Source organism: Cornus florida, unplaced genomic scaffold (assembly GCF_030987335.1).
Source record: "Cornus florida cultivar Cherokee Brave unplaced genomic scaffold, ASM3098733v1 CherokeeBrave_3.0.0_Hap2_Chr08, whole genome shotgun sequence".
Taxonomy (NCBI): domain Eukaryota; kingdom Viridiplantae; phylum Streptophyta; class Magnoliopsida; order Cornales; family Cornaceae; genus Cornus; species Cornus florida.
In genome coordinates this window covers 32,511,202-32,530,434 of record NW_026775578.1, presented here as the reverse complement: position 1 = coordinate 32,530,434, position 19,233 = coordinate 32,511,202, and the positions used below count along the sequence as shown (strand labels likewise).

The following is a 19,233-nucleotide window of genomic DNA, read 5'->3' as shown; positions in this document are numbered from 1 at the left end:
TAAATAATTGTAGAATCCATTATTTTAGAATCGTATGTTTAGATCAGTCTGTGTGGTTTTTGGGTTTGGGTAGCTCAATTTCCGAGCCAAAATTGAATTATGAAAGTTGATTACTGATACATAGTTTACATATGTGTAATAGTACAAACATATGCATAATGTGTGTAAGACAAACAATTTCAATGCTTTAGGTTATTGATTTTCGTGCATGACTAATAAAGAACATTGAATTAAAATAATAATAATAATAATAATAGCATTTGTCTTGCTTTTGTTTCATAGAAACAGTCAGTTTTGCAAGGATTGCAAAGACTCATTATTATTATTATTTAAAAATTAATAAATACATAAAGTTTGTGTATTTATTTATTTTATTAAAGAGGTTTAAATTATTGTTATAAGTATTTGTCCAATGATTTGAATATTCTGATTTTAATAAAAAATAAATTAAAATTAAAGTTATTGAATACATAAAATATATGTATTGATTTATTTATTTTAGGAATTTGAATTTCTAGAATAATTTGTGAGTTTAGAAATTTAATCTAATAAATTAGACATGCAAATAACTTTTTGTTTCGTACCCAAACATACATACATATTGTGGAATCAATTTTAAACTGATTCAATTATGATCTTTAAGTCTGAAAATAAAATAATATATTTTATTATGTATATAAAATAAAAAGATATTTTCTATGAAATTTCGGACTATTAAGTTTTTGAGATCGAAGTTGCTTAAACTTTAATCGACAATTATGAGTATGTGTGTATAATGTTAAATGGGTAAATTAATAATTAATTAATTACTAGTTAATTTAATATTCATATTATGTGTGGGTTAGTAGCTACCAAAGTGGCCTAACCATAATGGTCGATGAATATTAATTTTAGTAGTAAATATAACTTAATGATGAATTAATTACTATCTAATTTAATATTCATATTATGTGAAGATTGGTAGCTACTAAAGTGGCCCAATCATAATGATTGATGAATATTAATTTTTGTAATAGACATAATTAATCATAAATTAATTACTATCTAATTTAATATTCATATTATGTAAAGGTTGGTAGCTACCAAAGTGGCCTAACCATAATAGTTGATGAATATTAATTTTAGTAGTAAACATAATTGCAATATTTCATGAATTATGATACTTATAATTTTTTGTGATATTCATGAATATTGATTTTATTTAATTATGAGAAATAATTCCTCAAAGGGAATTGATTTTCAAGTGATTAAATAAAAAATTTAAGGGTCGTATGTATTTTTTTTTTAATTAGGTAAATATAGGATATCCAAAGGTAACTTATTTGTTTAATTAAATAATGCATCACCAATAAAGGTATACATATAAATACATGTAAGCATCATTATTAGTATTTTATAGTTGCCACTCAAAGGGGTACTATAGTTATACATTGTATTTATATTTTAAAGTTATACATACGTGTTGTTAACTCAAAGCATTATTGTTGTTTAGATTTTATCTTATTATATTTGTTTTATTACATCCCTTAATGCGCATGCTACATCTGTTCTGATTCTCAATATGATTAACTTTTCATAATGAAATGAGTAAGTTGAGTTCAAAATTTAGATGTGTTAAATCTTAATTTAACATTTTAAATTGAGAAACTTACTGTTATTACTGATAAAAACAGTGAGGAAGAAAAGATTCTCCATAAAGTTTGGGAGAGATCGAACAGATTAAGCATTATGGTTATGCGAATAATTGTTCCTCATAATGATAGTGCTAAGGAATATTTGATTATAAGAATGTTTTCGTGTTGTAGATAAATATCTAAAACGAAAATTATTAATTGATATAACTACTATGGATTTTTTGTTGGTACTCTTACCATGTATGGTTATGTTCTTAGGATGACTAATGTTGTTATCAAATTGAGAACCTTATGGATGATTGTGGATAAGAATTTTCTTATTCAATTTATCTCAATTTTTGTTTACTCGGTATGGGTCATTTCGAATTAACACTATTAAGACAAGTGGAAAGTAAAAGAATTGACCATTATGTTAATTTAGGAGGAGACAAAGCTTAAGCAGCAGATAATCATTATGTTCATCTGATGACTCAAGGAGTTAAAAAGAAATTTGTGAATAATTCAGAAAAGGCAATAAGTGAGCAACACCCAAAATTAAAAGATTTAGGTCAATCTACTAAAAGAAAGTAATGTAATAATGAAAAAGTGTCATTAATGTATTGAACACTTTTATAAAGATTACATGACATATAAAGAATGATTCGAAAAAGAAAAGTACGTTTTTGGCTTTTGTATATTGCGAATTACTTGTTGAAATTCTTTTTAATACATGATAGGTTGACTTAAGTACTAATATTTATGTTTCTAATAGATGTAAGAATTTTGTATGGCCTAAACCACAAATTCAAATAAGAATTTCTTATTTATGATAATTGGGAAAAAGTTTTGTTGAAACAATTATGACACTATGTTTAATGTTAGACAATGGATTTTATTTAAATTATTTTAAAATTTTTATGTTTATTCAATTTCCCATAATTTGATTTTATTTCAAAAACTTTATATTAATAGTTTTTCATTTAAATTTGGTAATGATATTTATTTAAGAAATTACAATTTGTGAGTTATGGTATTATTGTTGATGATTTCTGTAAATTCAAATTTGATGGTTTATTTATTAAAATCCTTTTGATCTTGTATCATAATGTTAGAATTAAGTGTAACTCAATTAATAGAAAATTTATCTTTGACATAAAATACTAGGTCAATATCTAGTGAAAGGTTAGGAAAATTAGTAAAGGATGTGATTCTTCTGAATCTAAACTTTACTGATTTTGATGTGTGTGTAGATTGTATTAAGGGTAGACAAATTAAACGCACAAAGAAATGAGTCACATTAAGTACATAGCTTCTTGAAATTATTTGTAAACCTTCTGATGTTCCATCTTTTGAAGGAGAAAAGTATTTTATCGCCTTTATAGTTGATTTTTCACGTTATGGATATATCTATTTGTTGTATGAAAAATCTCAAGCAGTGGGTACTCTTGAAGTATACATAAATGAGGTTGAAAAACAACTAGATAGAAAGTGAAAATCATAAGGTCATATAGAGGTGGTGAATATTATGTAAAGTATGATGAAATAGGTTAATACTCTAACCGTTTATTAAACTCCTTAAAATGTATGCCATTTGTGTTCAATACACTTTGCTATACATGCCACAGCAGAAGCGTGTAGCTGTAAGGCGTAATCGTACTCTTATGGAATTGGTTAGGAGTATGTTAAGTAATTCCTCGTTACCCATAATGTTGTGGATATTAAGTAATCTAAAGGGTACAAGTTTTACTATCCAAAACATAGTACGATAATTATTGAAACCGGTAATGTCAGATTTATTAAGAATGGTGAAATCAGTGGGAGTGATAAAAATAAGAATTTGATCATTTCAGAAGTTAGGGTACAAATATCTTTACCCATAACATATAAGGAAATAATTGTTCCTTCAGTTGTTGAACCGTATAACAACGAAGAACAATTAAATGATCAACAACTTTATAATGAGATTGTCACTAATGAATAGATTGTAGAAGAATCATAAGGAATAACATTAAGACGATCTCAAAGAGAAAGGAGATCTGCTATTCCGGATGACTATGTGATATATCTGCAAGAATCTGATTTTGATATATAGTGAGATATATACAGATCCGGTTACATATTCACAAGCCATTAACAGTAATGATTTTACTAAATGGATTAGTGTCATGAATGAAGAGATTATAAAGAAATCTTCTCTCTAGTATTTAAGAAGGAATCTTTTAAAATATTATGGCATTAATAGCTTATTATGATTTAGAGTTACATTAAATGGATGTGAATACAATTTTTATGAATAGGAGTTTATAAGAGGAAGTCCATATGGAAAAACTTGAAGACTTCATATTAGAGGGTAAAGAATTCATGGTCCGTAAACTTAAGATGTCAATATATGGATTTAAACAAGCTTCCTAACAATGGTATATTAAGTTTAATGATACCATTATTTCTTTTGGTTTTAAGAAAAACACTGTTGATCAATGTATATACTAGAAGATTAGTGGGAGTAAGTTTATATTTTTGATTCTATATATTGATGATATTTTATTTGTTAGTAGTGATCTTAGTTTATTATATGAAACTAAAAGTTATCTCTAAGAACTTTGAAATGAAATATATGGATGAAGCATCCTATGTGATAGGAATAGAAATATTTTGTTATAGATCACATTGATTTGTTTTTAGAATTATCTCATAAAGCATATATTAAAAGAGTTCTAGAAGATTTGGTTGGAGGAACAATATTATGAAAAAGTGCAAAGTAATTTATGATTACTTTGTCTATTATGAAATTTTAATTTGTAGCATGCTTTGAGGCTATAATTTATGGTTGCAGAATTTATTTCAGGACTTGGAGTTATGGGTACCGTTTTCAGATTGCTGAAAATTTATGCTGCAATTGTTGATCTTCTTGTATGAAAAATGATAGGTATTTTAAAGTTGAAATACTTTATCATTAAAGAAGATATTTAGAAACAACAAATGTCTATTGAAATTATAAGCACACAACTTATGATTGCAATCCATTAATGAATGGACTACCATCCAAGACATTTATAGAACATGTTGAAAGAATGGGTCTTAAATGTAGTCAATGATGATTATTTTTTAATTGTGGATTGCTTAAATAGTGCTTATATATATTTGACATTTTGCGCTGATTAAATGTGTTTCTGATATTTCCTATTAATTAATGTACATGTACGTATTACTTTAATAAGTGGTAATAGAAATAGTCTTGGAAAAGACATTATTGTTAGATCATTATTGATATTTCTCATTTATAGACTATGTTGAATAGATTACTAATGTTGTGGTATATGGAAGGGACTGTGTCATTTAAGAATATATAACCGCCATGCCTCGCATTGGTAATTTATTAACCATGGTATTTATGATGACCAATTTAATAAGTTAATCTGATTTATGGTGCACATTAATGACTATTTTACTAAAGCACTACAGAAATTATCATATGTGCCAAGTGGGAGAATGTAAGATTATTTATTTAATTGTGATCCACATGATTTGGACATGTGACATATTACTTGGTGGGTAAGTAAATAGATATCAATTAATATTATTTATTTTTGGTCAACTTATAATTACCTTTTTGGTAATTACTTATTGGAGAAGTGTTTTCCTTTCTTATTCTTTACTTTGATGGAAAGTAGAATTATGTTACTAGAAGGAAAACTGGTCCTCTCTCTGCCTTTATAAAAGTGCATATACTCCATCAATTATGTACAATTAATGAAACAACACGTAAAAGTTTTATGTGTGCAAAAGGCCAAGAGAGAGAAACTAGTTTCCACCTTTGCCTGTTGATCAGAGTTGCAGATTAGTTCGTGGCCAAAGGATCTGGACGTTGGACTTAATCTCAACAAGAATTGATATCGTGAATCGAGGTATTTATATCTAACTAGTATTTATTTATGCATTATAGATATGTGAAAATCATGAAGTTCTAAGATATGGGATTCATGTAAATTTGTGATTAATGGCTTAACACGAATTATTATAGTTTACAGGCTATACTAAACTTTAGCAGCTAGAGAACTACTTTAGATCTCCATCTCCTCTTTTCTTTTTTTTCTTTTTTTTAAACTGAAGAGTATTAGCAGTATAAACAAGGTAATGTTTATCAGTATTTCCTACCAAGACTATACCCAGTTCCGGTGAAGTCCACTCTGGCCAGTTCCGGAGAGCTCCAAGCTTCTGCAAAACCCATGTCAGTTCGGTGCATTCCTCTTCGGCGAAACCCACTTCAGTTCGGCAACGTGTCCACGCTACCTAGGCCCATCGTTGCAAAAACGCAACAGTGAGCTCATAAAACTGAAACAGAGCTCGCCGTTTTTGTTCATCGTAGTTGAATGCAAGTCGATGAGTTCACTGATTTGTCACCGGAGAAGGCAAGCAGGCCGTGAAGCTTGCTGTCGATCAGTTCACAGGAGCGCGGAATGCAGCTTGGCTTTCGCCGGAATCAATGGTCACTTGTTGAACCCGAACTGGAATAGTAGCTGAAGCTTGCGAACGGCGAACCCAAACTGGAACAGCTGGCGATGGAAACAGAAAGATATCCCTTTTGATTTTTTGAACAATATGAAATGATATGCCGATATGGGTTTTGAACTTTTGATTCTTGCAGCAGATGGATAAACTAAAATATATGGGTTTGAACTTCGGATTCTTGTAGTTTGCAGTTGCACAGAGACAGAGAGAGAGAGAAGGGGGGGGAGGGGGGGGGGGGGGAGTTGAGAACCAGAATAGCGATGGATATATATATATGTATATATAAATGATAAATTTAATTATATTATAAAATATGAAAGGGCATGTTTGCTTTTAGATTTAGTTATATTTAGGTTTAGGTTATCCCAATTTTATTCAATTTGAAGTTAATATTATCCTTCTGCCAAACAAACCACATTTTATACAAATTTAGACAAAATGATCATTTTACATGACCTATATTTATAATCATTAATTTATTTAACTTAAGTGAGGGTATTATCGTCATTTTACACCACCAGGAACCCAATCACACCAAATTGATAGTATAAGAAATTTTTTTTACCACACAGGGACTGATATGCCATATATGATAGTAAGGGGGGAGGTTTTTTTTTTTGCACTTTACCCTTTAATTTACCAAACTTGAGTGTCATTGCCCTAAAAGGGCCTAAGTTGTTTTACCCAAATCTGGAAGAGTACAAGTGCAATTTACCACCCAAGTTGTTTTAATCCAAATCTGGAAGAGTGTTAGTGCAATTTACTCTTTAAAGTAATTTCCTAAAAGTGTGTTTGATTACATGGAATTAAAATTAGAATTGATAAAATTTTAAAAATAACAACGGTAAAAATTGAATTAAAATTTCCTCAAATTCCATAAATTCCAATTCCAAAGCTTTAATTCCATATATCCAAACACACCCAAAAAAAACATTTCTCAACTTGGAACTTAAAAGCTTGTGTTCGTTTAATCTGATTGATGCATGAACCCATTCATAAGCTCGGCAGCTCCTCACATACAGAACTGCAAATAAATTGACCAATTTATTTACTGTCTCAACTCAGTCCAATAAAAGACTCGGCTTCTTTGGTTTTCATCAAATAAACATGCATGGAGAGGAAGCATGATTATGAAAGTGCTTATATATATATATATATATATATAAAATGAATGATAAGAGTAATAAAGTCCAATTTCATCAAAAACAGCATTTTTGTTCTGAAATTTAAGACAATCACCAGCGATTCTAAACAAACTAGATAAGTGCCCTTTCCAGGTCAAAATGTAGCAATTAGATGGTTGTCGTTATCGTCTGTCATCGTCATCTTGAAAATGTAGCAATCAGTTCAACTCACCCTGTTTACTCCAATCTGGACACAAGCAGAAGGGCATCCCCATATTCAGTACCACTAAATAGTTCAGCAAACAATAAGTGCATTTGGGCATTTTTAGCTTTAAAACTCTGAAGGACACAAGACCATCAACTTAGAACTAAAGAGAAATAGGCAAACAACATCGTTCCAAACACAAAATGCAAACAGCTCTCATGCTTGATATGGCAAAAGTAGTAGCAAGATTTACCTAGCGACGGGTGTTTATCCCATTTCATCACTCAGTAGAGTTCACCTTCCTTATGGGTGTGAATCACACAGTCGGAAGTTGGGTATGAGACACAAGTCAGCAAGTATCCACTCTCTATCTGTTTCTCGTCCAGGAAAGACTGATCCGATTGGTCCACTGTTCCCATCGCCATATGACCGGCACATGTAGAGCAGGCACCAGCCCTGCAAGAGTAGGGCAAGTCTAGTCCTGCAGCTTCGGCTGAGTCGAGGATGTACGCATCATCGGGGGCATCAAACTCGTTCTCTTCGCCTTCCGGTCCAATCAGTTTCACTTTGTACGTTGCCATTGCGGATACTCTGAAGGAGGAAGAAGACTTCAAGCCAAATGCTTTAGAAACACTCTTCACAGAACCCAAAGACCATGGACTCTTTATCAAGGCACAGGATGTCGCTGGGGGTGCACTTTTGAACATGCGAGGTGAAGGAATGATCACGGTCGGAATGCTCACAGTCGACATGGTTAAACCTAAAGCCCATGCAAAGATATTTGATTTAGTAATACAGAATTAGTTCTTAGAGATGAAATAATGATGAAATACGTAAACAATCACTACACTGGGATGGTGCCAAGGCCATCATTTGGCTTTATGCACAAGGTAACAAATGCTCAGTATAGGGTGAGAAAACCAAGGTAGGGTTCTCAACTCCACACTAGAGGTTCCATCTTTCAATAGATTGATGGAAGTGATACCACAGTAGGTCTATCGTATCAAATAAGGTGAATTTTTGTTTCACTCATAGCAAAAACATTATTGTATATCTAGTGAATTAAGGTTCTACACGGCAGAGTCCCAAGAGCCACTGCACGTGTAGAACCTTAATTCATGGTGGACGGTACCATCAGAAAAACTAACTGGCCAAAAAATTGTGTGAACTGCTTCTACATATTCAAAAAAATCCCAATACCTTGGAGAAACTGCAATCATAATAACTTAGGAGGGTGACAAAGAGGAACCAAGTTTAATTGGTTTATGCTATGGGCACTTGAAAATACCAGGCAGCTGCAGTCGAATGAGAAATACCGTTTTTCTAAACATTGTGACACTAACATTAACAAAGATATGATGCTATTAAGACGCATGCACCCTTTTAACTAAAAGAAAGAAACTAATAATATCAATAGACTGATCTATTTTATAAATTTTATTTGATAACTCCTTGTAGAAATTGGACCTTTTAAGCTAATTCAAACAAAGAGCTAAAAGATTGTTTTTTATTGTTCATGAGTTCTGTTATAATAGAAATGGGCAAAACCACAAAGACCAAAGGAGTATTTGCTGCTATTTCTTGGTAGAAAATGCTTGCTCTTTATTTTTACTCTTTCGGTACTAATTGCAAACCTTGCTAATTTCTTTTTCCTTTTCTTGTTACCCTGTTAACACAAATCTTGCTAATTTCTCTCTGTTTTTTAAAAAAAACACAAAAATACGAAGTTCACAAACTTTTTTCGTGGATATGTTTATTATGTGTGAGAGAGAAAAAGCTAATATAGAAACTGAAAAATATCCAAACAAATATGTATTTAAACAGTCAATATTAAGAGTAGAAGAAGTATAATTTGGGTATAGGTATCTCTACTAGCCTACATCATATTTCCACTCAAAGCCCAGAATGCTTACCGCCCAAATAACAAGCCAGCATCTTATATCACAGAAAACTCGCATTTTCTTACTCAACCGAACTATTAGATATCATTGTGAATTCTATTTAAAAATTTACACGATCAGTAACGCCTTCAAGTTCAAGGGAGACAATTTTATTTTAAATAACAAAAGTCCACATATTGTTGAACAAATTTGACAGCAGCAAACGGTTGTTTTAGAAGACAACATCACAATGTTGTTCACATAATTGTGGAAGTAAATTGAGATTCACATACCTAACGATAAATAAAATCAGCTAAAAATACCACTATTCATACAACCATAAGCTAATAAAAGAACCTTTAAGTAGTAAAGTACTGAATTAAAAATAATAAAATAATAATAATTCTTTTATTTAGAAGAATTACATAAGTTGATTCAACCTATATCTAAAGCAGATTTTTCCACCAAACCACGTCGACCCAAATCTTCAAAACATCAATAAACAAGATCACAGCTCTGTTGGGACTAAAAAATCCAACAGCCACTGGTAGGATGCATAAATGATTGTTACAACATCATCACAATTGCGGTACAATTTCAGTTCAATTATTATTATCATTATCTATACTTTCATGTTCATATATACATATGTATGTACACAAACGACACAAAACACATAATCCGCACACACAAACAGAATGATGACATATTGGAACAAAATGGAACTCAAGAGAAAAACCTTCTTTCTAAAAGTTCTAATAATTAACATATTATATTTCATAAATTAAGGAACTATTTCGGTTTAATATAATATATATAGAAACTCTGTATTTTTTCTTATGTATATGGGTCTGTGTACCACACAACACAACACACAAATACAATCCAGATATTATGTATAGAGAGATAGAAAACTAAAAACAATCAGATAAAGGAATAAAATGGACTCAAGCACAAAAACCTGCCTTTTATAGTTCAAGAACTAAATAAACTCATACATAAGCGTTTACCTAACAAAGTGATCGAACAGAAATGACCCATAAATCCATAATCACCCATACACATCAACACTGATTAATCATTAGATACGATCACACAACAACAACCAAACTCAAACAAAAAAAAAATTGCAATACAACACAAATTAAGCGAAGACATTAAGGAAATCACCCACTAGAAAAGAAAAAAAAAAAAAAAAAAAAAAAAAAAATCGAATCAATGATGGAAAAAGGGCAACAGAGAGATCTTACAAAGGCGAGAGATTTGAAGCTTCGACTGTGAGAGAGAGAGAGAGAGGGCGTGAAAAACAAAGAGACCGAGTTGTTATTATGCCCTAACTCAGTGCAAATCGTTTTGTGTGTGATGGTATATGTATAAGCATCGTGGCGGCGAGTGAGGTTGGAGCTAATTGCAACGAGGAATAGAAACAAAGTTAGGTGTCCTAATCACGTGATCCGCGTGGGGTTGATTATGACATTGTCAAGCACTTTTTAAGTCAATTATATATATATATATTGTTAATTTGGGAAAATTATTTCTTCTTATTGTAATATTGTATACATTAATAAAATTAACCCACTCAATAAAAAGCACAACAAGCGTACCAATATATAGTCAATAATATTCTGAATTTGATTGTGGACCCACCATTTATCTAATTAAGTTCTTTTAACTTGCCCTAAAAGTTTATCAAGGAAATATTGAAAATTGAATTGATTTTGATTTACTCGTTAATTTATTAATTCAAAATCATATAAAAATTTAAAAGTTCATCAAATTTAATGATAAATTTAAAACTTGAAAGTTTTATGAATAAATTTGTGCAAATGTGGTTCAACCCAATTCAATCTATTTTATAAATATAATATACACACAATCCATACACGCTTTCATTTTATTTATTTATTTTCCCCTAGGACAATTATTTGTGCAGAAACCATTTTCCTTCCTTGGGCATATACTTAAATATTGTGGAACCATTGATGGTTATGTGTTTTCTTTGATTTTCACAAGTTCGTATAAATTTGTTTTCTTGGCCCAGGTTGGGCTACCCCACTTGCACCCCTAATGATTCAAAAAGATATATCAACTTCAGAGGTTGGACAATTTTGTACGACAATACTCGAATTTTATAGACAAAGATCCTCTCCGGTGCAAAAAAAATCCTACACAAAATTTATTAATTAAGATTGTACCATCACTAATGGGTCATATTTATCAATTCAATCTTAACCACTGAATTTTGTGCAATACCTTTCATTCGCTGGAGAGAATCCTTGTCCGGATCTTATCGATAAAGATGTACTCCATTCTGATAGTTGACATAGATCGATAACAATTAGACTCATTATTTTGAATTATAAATTCAAAAAGAAAAAATATACATATTAATATTTAGGTCTCAGTAAATATTTAACTTATCAACTCTAATATTGTAATTAAAGAGAACATATTTATTTGTTATTAGTCCACATCAGCAATAAAGATGAAGTACATCCTCATTAATAAGGATCTAAATATTGTTCATCAAATTATATTATTTATTTTTTAAAAGTAAAATCGCGCCTAACAATGGGTAACCAACCATAATTCAAATAACCAATTACCAACCATAATTCAAATCTAGTGAGGTGTTTAACTACTTAATTGAGTTGGGCCCAAATCCTCACAATAAGTAGGGTAGATGAGCATCCCCTATTTTAATTTGGGCCTTGAGACCTGTATCGGGCCCAAAAAAAACTTGCGGGCCTAAAAGTGTGGCCTGGGATTATAAATCACTTTGAACGCGTCCCATCTAGATAATCAGACAACCCTCAACGTCTTCCCTCTAGAGAGAGAAAGGAGAGAGAGAGAGAGAGATGGCATCGTCTTTCTCATCTAGGGCGGCGGCGGCGGCTAAGGTGGCCGGACCCGCCGTTCGCCGGCAAGCCCTAGCCCTAACGGATGCCGCCGCCGATAGGATACGCCAACTCCTACAGCAGCGCCAACGCCCTTTCCTCAAGCTCGGCGTCAAGGCTCGTGGTTGCAACGGCTTATCCTACACCCTCAATTATGCAGGTTATTTCCTAATGCATGGTTGTGTATCAATGATTATAAATTCATGTAGAAAATTTGTGTTTTGACTGCACAAAATTGTACCGGATTTACATGGAAAGCAAAAAAAATTATAATTGATGTAAATTTGGCATATGCTGTATTTTAAATATTACATGTGTGTTTTTGAATAACGATGAAATTAGGATACATATCGTAATCCTCTGTTAAATAAAATTCTCATTTCCTGAGAAAATGTGTTATTTTTTTATATTTGTTTTGTTTGCATGATGGCTTAGAATTGTTGTGATTTCATCTGGAAGTTTGTATTGCTGTGTAGCTTATTTGCCACTTACTAAATAAATAAATAAAAATGGAATAGTTTCATTTTTGATCATGAGTATTATCTGATATTCTGATTACTATATTGTTGGTGGAGCATTATGTAGGATAAATTGGGAAATTTATCATAATATAATTGTTAAACGGTGAATCATTTTATTAATCACACTTTTTTCTTTTTTTTTTGATAAGTCATTTTATTAATCACACTTTAAATTTGTAGAAATGTAAGACGAGCAGGGGGAAATAAGAAAAAAATGAATTATTGTTGTTCTTAATCATAATTAATCACACTTTAAATTTGTAGAAATGTAAGACGAGCTGGGGGAAATAATTAAAATGAATTATTGTTGTTCCTTGTTAACTAGGGATGTTTGGAAGGTTGGTCGTGTGGTCTTATATCTGAATTTAGAATTTTATTATAAGAGCATATAGACATTACCTCATCTCCAATTCTCTCTTCAGCAGTATACCTTAGCTTTGTTCTAATCATGACCTTTAAAGAGTCCTGCTCACTAGCTTGGGAGTTACCTCTTTTTTCTATATATGGTAGGCAGATCCATTGAAGTAATATCAAGGCATGGTGAACGCCGGAAGAGGTTGACTTACCGAACCTTTCTCAATAATCCTAAAGAACAATAAAAAAAGCCCTATGGTCCAGCCTTACCTATAGAGGCCCAACATGTCTATAACAAGACAATTTCACTGCATTGATAGTATGTTAGGAACTTAGGTAATAATATTAACAAGGATACCAACATATAGTTGATAGTATCTTAGGAACTAAGACATAGTAAAATTTTAGAATTTATATCCTTTGAAAAATTATTTATTGCTGAAGATAATTGAGGTTAGTCATTCTCACTACATATGGGCTTCATTAATATAATGACGTCAAACTAAGAACATAAAATATTGCTAAAGAATTGTTGTGATAGCTCCTCTAGCATTTCAAGCACTCAATTACGCAATTACCTAAAGTGTGGGGGAAAGAGAGTGAGCTTGGATAGCCCAATAAGAAATGATCTAACCAATTGATGACATGAATTATGTAAATCGCAGGTAACGCAGTTACAATGGTAATGATAATTCATAAGTTAATGAAGCTTAACATGCCATGTGATGTGTAAACTGAAGAAATAACATTATCGCATTATGTCATTGATTCCACTAAATATTATCTTGATGTCAATCCTTATGAGTGGACGAACAAGATAATAATCCTTATGAGTGGACAACTTCATTTTCGTTATTATAGGACCACAATAGTCCGTTAATTTAACTTATTTTTGTTACTAACTCATGACTCAACCAAAACCTAAACTTTCATAAACTATGGCTAACCTCTAAGCTTAGACTAGACTGCACACAATCCTGTAAAATGATCCTCAATCCCGCCAAAATCATACACCATGGTCCAAGATTATCTCCATTTAGAAATCATCTTTCTCCAAAAGTCACGGCATAGTCTGTCTAAACCTTGCTGCATCACCATTTGATCATAAAATTCATAGACATGCCTAAGAAAAACTACTAGTAGTATGTGGCTACAAATTGTAGTTAGGGCATATCATCACTTTCCTTTGATTTTTCTATCTAGAGTTGATGATAACTATAGCTTGCCCTTGATTACTTTTCCTTTCTCTTCTTAGTGCAAACCGACTACGTAAAGAAAAAACCCTGATTTTTTGTCAAGGTTCCTTTTTTAACGAGTCCATATCCCCTAGGCTTGGCTACAGTTTCACTTTATATTTTAATTTCTTATTCCTGTTTTTCATTATTATGTTATCATTCTCATTAATTTATAATCTATTATTTAATGAAAATACACTATTAAATATATATATATTTGTTATTACAATCTACTGAAATGGAACTCTCTCTTGTTTCATTCGGCATTGTAAACCTGCAAATTCATGTTTTCCATGTTCCGATTGGCAGCCCTTCCTTGCTTGTGAAATGCTCTACTGTGCTGTGTTATTACCCATCTTCATGCTATTGTAAACGTTCTGTCTCCTTAAAAACGCTGCATTTTGCATTTTACATTTTTGCCCACCTTTGTGCAACTTTAAATTCTCTACCCGGCTCTTTTCATTTTGGTAATTGGGTCCAGTTTGTTATTTTAGATCCACCCCATATGACCGTATTTGGTTGGTCAAGATGCATTTGGATACCACAGACTGTTGTCATTCCCAACATCTGATCCCGTTTCTTCATCTTCTGAATCATCTATTGTTGACAATCAGACTGCATTACTAAGTCTACAAATATGTTCTCTTGTCATTAACAAAGCCCTACTTATTTATATATCTTGATCTTAGTTCCACCTTGTAGCATTTGAACCATTTGGTAGAAGCATCCTTTCTGTCGCTTTTGTCATTAACAAAATTTCGTTCACCTGGTTAATTTTGTGTCACACATATTTTCATTTTGTTACTTTTCGCTTCTTTTTGTCTCATCATTACAAGCATTATGTTGTCTGTTTTGAGTGCTCCAAAGTCTTAAATTTATGTGCTGCTGTTTGTGTAAATATATTGATGACCAGACTCTACGCTAGTATGCTAGAAATTGCTTCAATGCTCCACAATTTAGATGTTTCTCTGCTATAATTATTTCTTCCATTAGTTAGCAAAGTGGAACTGTTATAAGCTTATAGATTATAAAATCTCTTGTTGTGCTGATACTTTAAATATACAGATGAGAAACAGAAGTTTGATGAGTTGGTTGAAGACAAAGGAGTGAAGATATTGATTGACCCAAAGGCCCTAATGCATGTCATTGGAACAAAGATGGATTTTGTTGATGACAAACTCAGGTATGGACAACATTTACCATAAATTGTTCTGGTTATGATTTTGTCGATTTCATTTATGGACAGAACCTGAGTTAATATGCATGCATGCATTAGTGAAGTATGGTGTATGGTCACATGATCATCAATCTTGACGTTCAGAATGTTATATTATCCCTTTTAAACAATGCAGTTGATGACACCTCGGTTTCATTTGACCATGATTTGGATTCTAGATAGTTATATTGGTTAATTTCTAATTATGAGTATTTAGAGGTGATTCATCATTTGCATGGTGTCACGCCTCGCTCCCCACAGGCACATGAATTAGCCACCATTTAATAAAAATACCATGATTTCCAAACCATAAAATACAGACTCGAATCAATCACAAGATAACTCACCAAGCTTCCTACTTTCGTCTTATCTTTATTTCCTGCAGTTTTCCCTTCGAAGTTTGAACTAGAACCTGAAAATATTAGAAAAATAGGGTGAGCTCAACGAGCCCGGTAGGTTCTCAGTGTGATGAAAAGAGTATCCAAAAATAACTTCTTTAAACAATAGTAGGAAAAGAGTGTTTTTTAACGATTTTAGATAAACGAACCGAACATCTTGGACTAGATTGAAATATATATAACCAAATAAACCATTAATATATTAATTAACTTGTAATCCCATATCATTTCCAAATTTAACTCATTTCTTATTAATATATTCAAAGCATATAATCATGAAATATAATCATAAAACTGAATATTTCATCAAGTATAAGGATCTCAGAAAAATAATAAATCCCATATCCATTCAAAACACTGTGTACCCTATGCGTCTTTAGGGGCTTCCTCCTGGGACCACCGCCCCCGTCCTTCGACTTTAGGAGCTTGCACCCTAAGACCGTGAACACATTGCCGTTTAGGGTCTTTCAACCCAAGGGGAACTCTTACCCTACCTATTTTATGCTAGGCAGATGCGTAGTAGAGAGACAAAATCAATACCAAAGTACGTAATCCATATACCATTTCCATGAACAAGCTGTTCTCTTTTCCACCACCATACTCATATTAGAAAATTTACCATATAAATCACGTATTTCATATTTCTTGACAGTAGAAATCTGAACATACCATATATGGTCCACTTTTATTTCCCAAAATCTCATTGTTAAATATAAAACTTAGATATGATATAAAAACATTAAAAAATATTGCTGTCCCGTAATTTACTCAGCAAAAACAGATTTTATTCATAAATTTGTCAAAACAAGTATAGTAATCCAAATTGCATGAAACCAAAGCCATTTGAAAGCTAGCATATCATACCATAATATTAGAAATTAATATCACTGAAAAACTTCATAAAACTGATCACTTATAATCAAAACAGTAGCAAAAATTCTGCTGTGTAAAACAGTCTCACAATCAGTCCCAAGCAAACTTCAGAAATTCATAAGTAATTCGATTTTTAATGAAATTAAGTCAAACCAAGTGCTAAAACTTCATACATCAGTGTACTATGTTGTCTCAAATTTTCAAAAGAAATGAACAAGTCTAAGTCAAGTGGAATGTAGTGCTAATCCACAGTTTTCAGTTCAGATTTTCATCACAACACCATGTTCAAAATCTTATAAGCTTTTCAACCACGTCTCATGCTTTAACAAAGAGAATTAGCAACACAACTAAAATTTATATTTTCACATGGATAGCATTATTAAAAACTATAAATTTCTCTGCAATTTATTTTGTATTTAAAAAAAAAAAAAAGGATTTGGGAACCTATCTCTTTTAAGTTTTTTTCCCCCCCAATTTCAATATCTCTTTTCTTCTTTCTTTTCCTTATTTTCATCACTGGCTGCGTGATCTAAAATTTTTCGGCTCTTCTTCTCTTCCTTCACATGCATATACTTGCATGCATAATATTCTTCACTAACCAAATCTCTCTCTCTCTCTCTCTCCCCCCTTCTGGCCGTTTCTCTCTCTCTCACTTCTTTACTTTGTATACTATTAGAGACATAGGAGACTATATGGTATATATTTGTATATATAACGTTCCATGGACATGAGTAATTGGGATGACACCTATACAATGAGGTGTAACATATAAGTCCACATATGGCCTCACATGCACACCAGCATGTGTTTTTTTTCACAGGCAAGCTTACCCATATGCTAATCTATATGAATATATATATATTTATATACTTTTAGAGAATTCCAGTACCCATACTGAATGTTTGTATAATATTCTAAGTTCTCACTTCTCTCTTTATCTTTTTACTTACGTCAATTTCTATATTACTCCATTACTTAAAATCAGTATTTTCTTTTGAGCCCTTAAGTCTATCATTATCTCAAGTTCTTTTCCCTTCCTATATTTTCATGGTCTATCACAACTTTATATATTGCGACATCCCAATTAATATATTTTATCCAAGTTGGACTCACAAGGGTACTCTACTTGGACCAACAAAATGCACCATAACATTTATTACATTTTTCAATGTACTCATCATTCGATCTAATAAATCTAAAATTAAATGACCCATAACACTTGTTACCAACTAAATAACTTAATTAAAATTCAGGATATTACACCTGGCCTGTCATTTTAAAAGTGAGAATTTTCAATTCCTGTATCATCTTAAAATCTAAAAGTTGATGCTACTTTTTAGAAGCAGCCAACATTGATTTTGAAGTTTTTGTACACTTGTATTTAAAAATATGGTTCTAGTATTCAGTAAACTTCCGGCATAGAGGAAAAGCTTTATGAGATTTGGTTGCTATAAAATTTCTCCTTTGCCATCTTTACTCTTACTGAAGTGACATAAATCTAGGTTTTTGCTTTCTACATTATATTTTTATGCTGCTTTGATGGATTCTTACATCCCTATTGGTTCTATGTGCAGATCTGAGTTCATATTTATCAATCCGAATTCTAAAGGCCAGTGCGGCTGTGGAGAATCTTTTTTGACAACAAGCAGTAGTGCAAAAAGTGGCTAAGCGGCCCGGTGGTAGTTCAGGATCATAAATATGATAAGTTTGCAGTAATTGAATAAATGCTTTCAACAACCCGTGTACTTAAGATAACATAAACATTGACTACATATGTCTAATTTGCAAAGAAAACAAATTTTATGACTTATAGACGACCGAGGATGACTTGCTTACTGAGTTTGTCTTTCGGAAATCTGTTGGTGACTGTGATGTAGATGTTCATTATGTTTAAGGTGGTGCCTTTCAGTTTGCTTCCTCAAATACTCTCTTGTAAAATGTTTTCTTTTTTGTTCTAGGGATGTACATTTACATTACACTCAATGTTAATATATGAATACAGAAAATCCCCTTCCCTTTTGTGAATGAGAGATAATTTTCTTGCCCATTTGAGTTCTGTTCAATCTAATCTGTTATTGCAGAAACATTCAAAACGCAGATGCTTGAGCTTGCCAGACTGTGATGGGCCTTTTCGGGAATTGGAAGGTTTAACAATATGGCAGACACTCTTTGAAGAGTATGAGGTGAGCTGGTATTAGTTCAAAATTTTCATGAAAGTGGTTGGATCAAATATGGTACTAGTAAACCCCAAGGGGTTGGCTCTCTTGAAGCATTAAGTCCTAGGTTCAAATCCTCTCGAGTGCGATCAATTCCTTGGGGGTTACGACCTCGGACATAGTTCGAACTTTTACCCCATTCGTGTGGAGGGATCACTTTGCATGGGTCCCGTGGATACACTCCGGTTATCG

At 32.0% G+C, this 19,233-nt stretch overlaps 2 protein-coding genes across 2 annotated transcripts; one reads left to right on the top strand and one right to left on the bottom strand.

The window, feature by feature from the left end:
* Positions 1-7,297: 7,297 nt before the first annotated feature.
* LOC132271168 (ferredoxin, root R-B1-like) lies at positions 7,298-10,735 on the bottom strand. Its single transcript, XM_059772463.1, has 3 exons — positions 10,582-10,735; positions 7,705-8,211; positions 7,298-7,493 (listed from the first exon to the last, which is right to left on the bottom strand). Exon 2 carries the CDS (start codon positions 8,201-8,203, stop codon positions 7,736-7,738), a length of 468 nt encoding a protein of 155 aa, XP_059628446.1. The 5' UTR covers positions 8,204-8,211; positions 10,582-10,735; the 3' UTR covers positions 7,298-7,493; positions 7,705-7,735.
* Positions 10,736-12,131: 1,396 nt separating this feature from the next.
* Positions 12,132-18,844, top strand: LOC132271167 (iron-sulfur assembly protein IscA-like 1, mitochondrial). Its single transcript, XM_059772462.1, has 3 exons — positions 12,132-12,388; positions 15,404-15,521; positions 18,400-18,844. Exons 1-3 carry the CDS (start codon positions 12,190-12,192, stop codon positions 18,491-18,493), a joined length of 411 nt encoding a protein of 136 aa, XP_059628445.1. The 5' UTR covers positions 12,132-12,189; the 3' UTR covers positions 18,494-18,844.
* Positions 18,845-19,233: the final 389 nt, after the last annotated feature.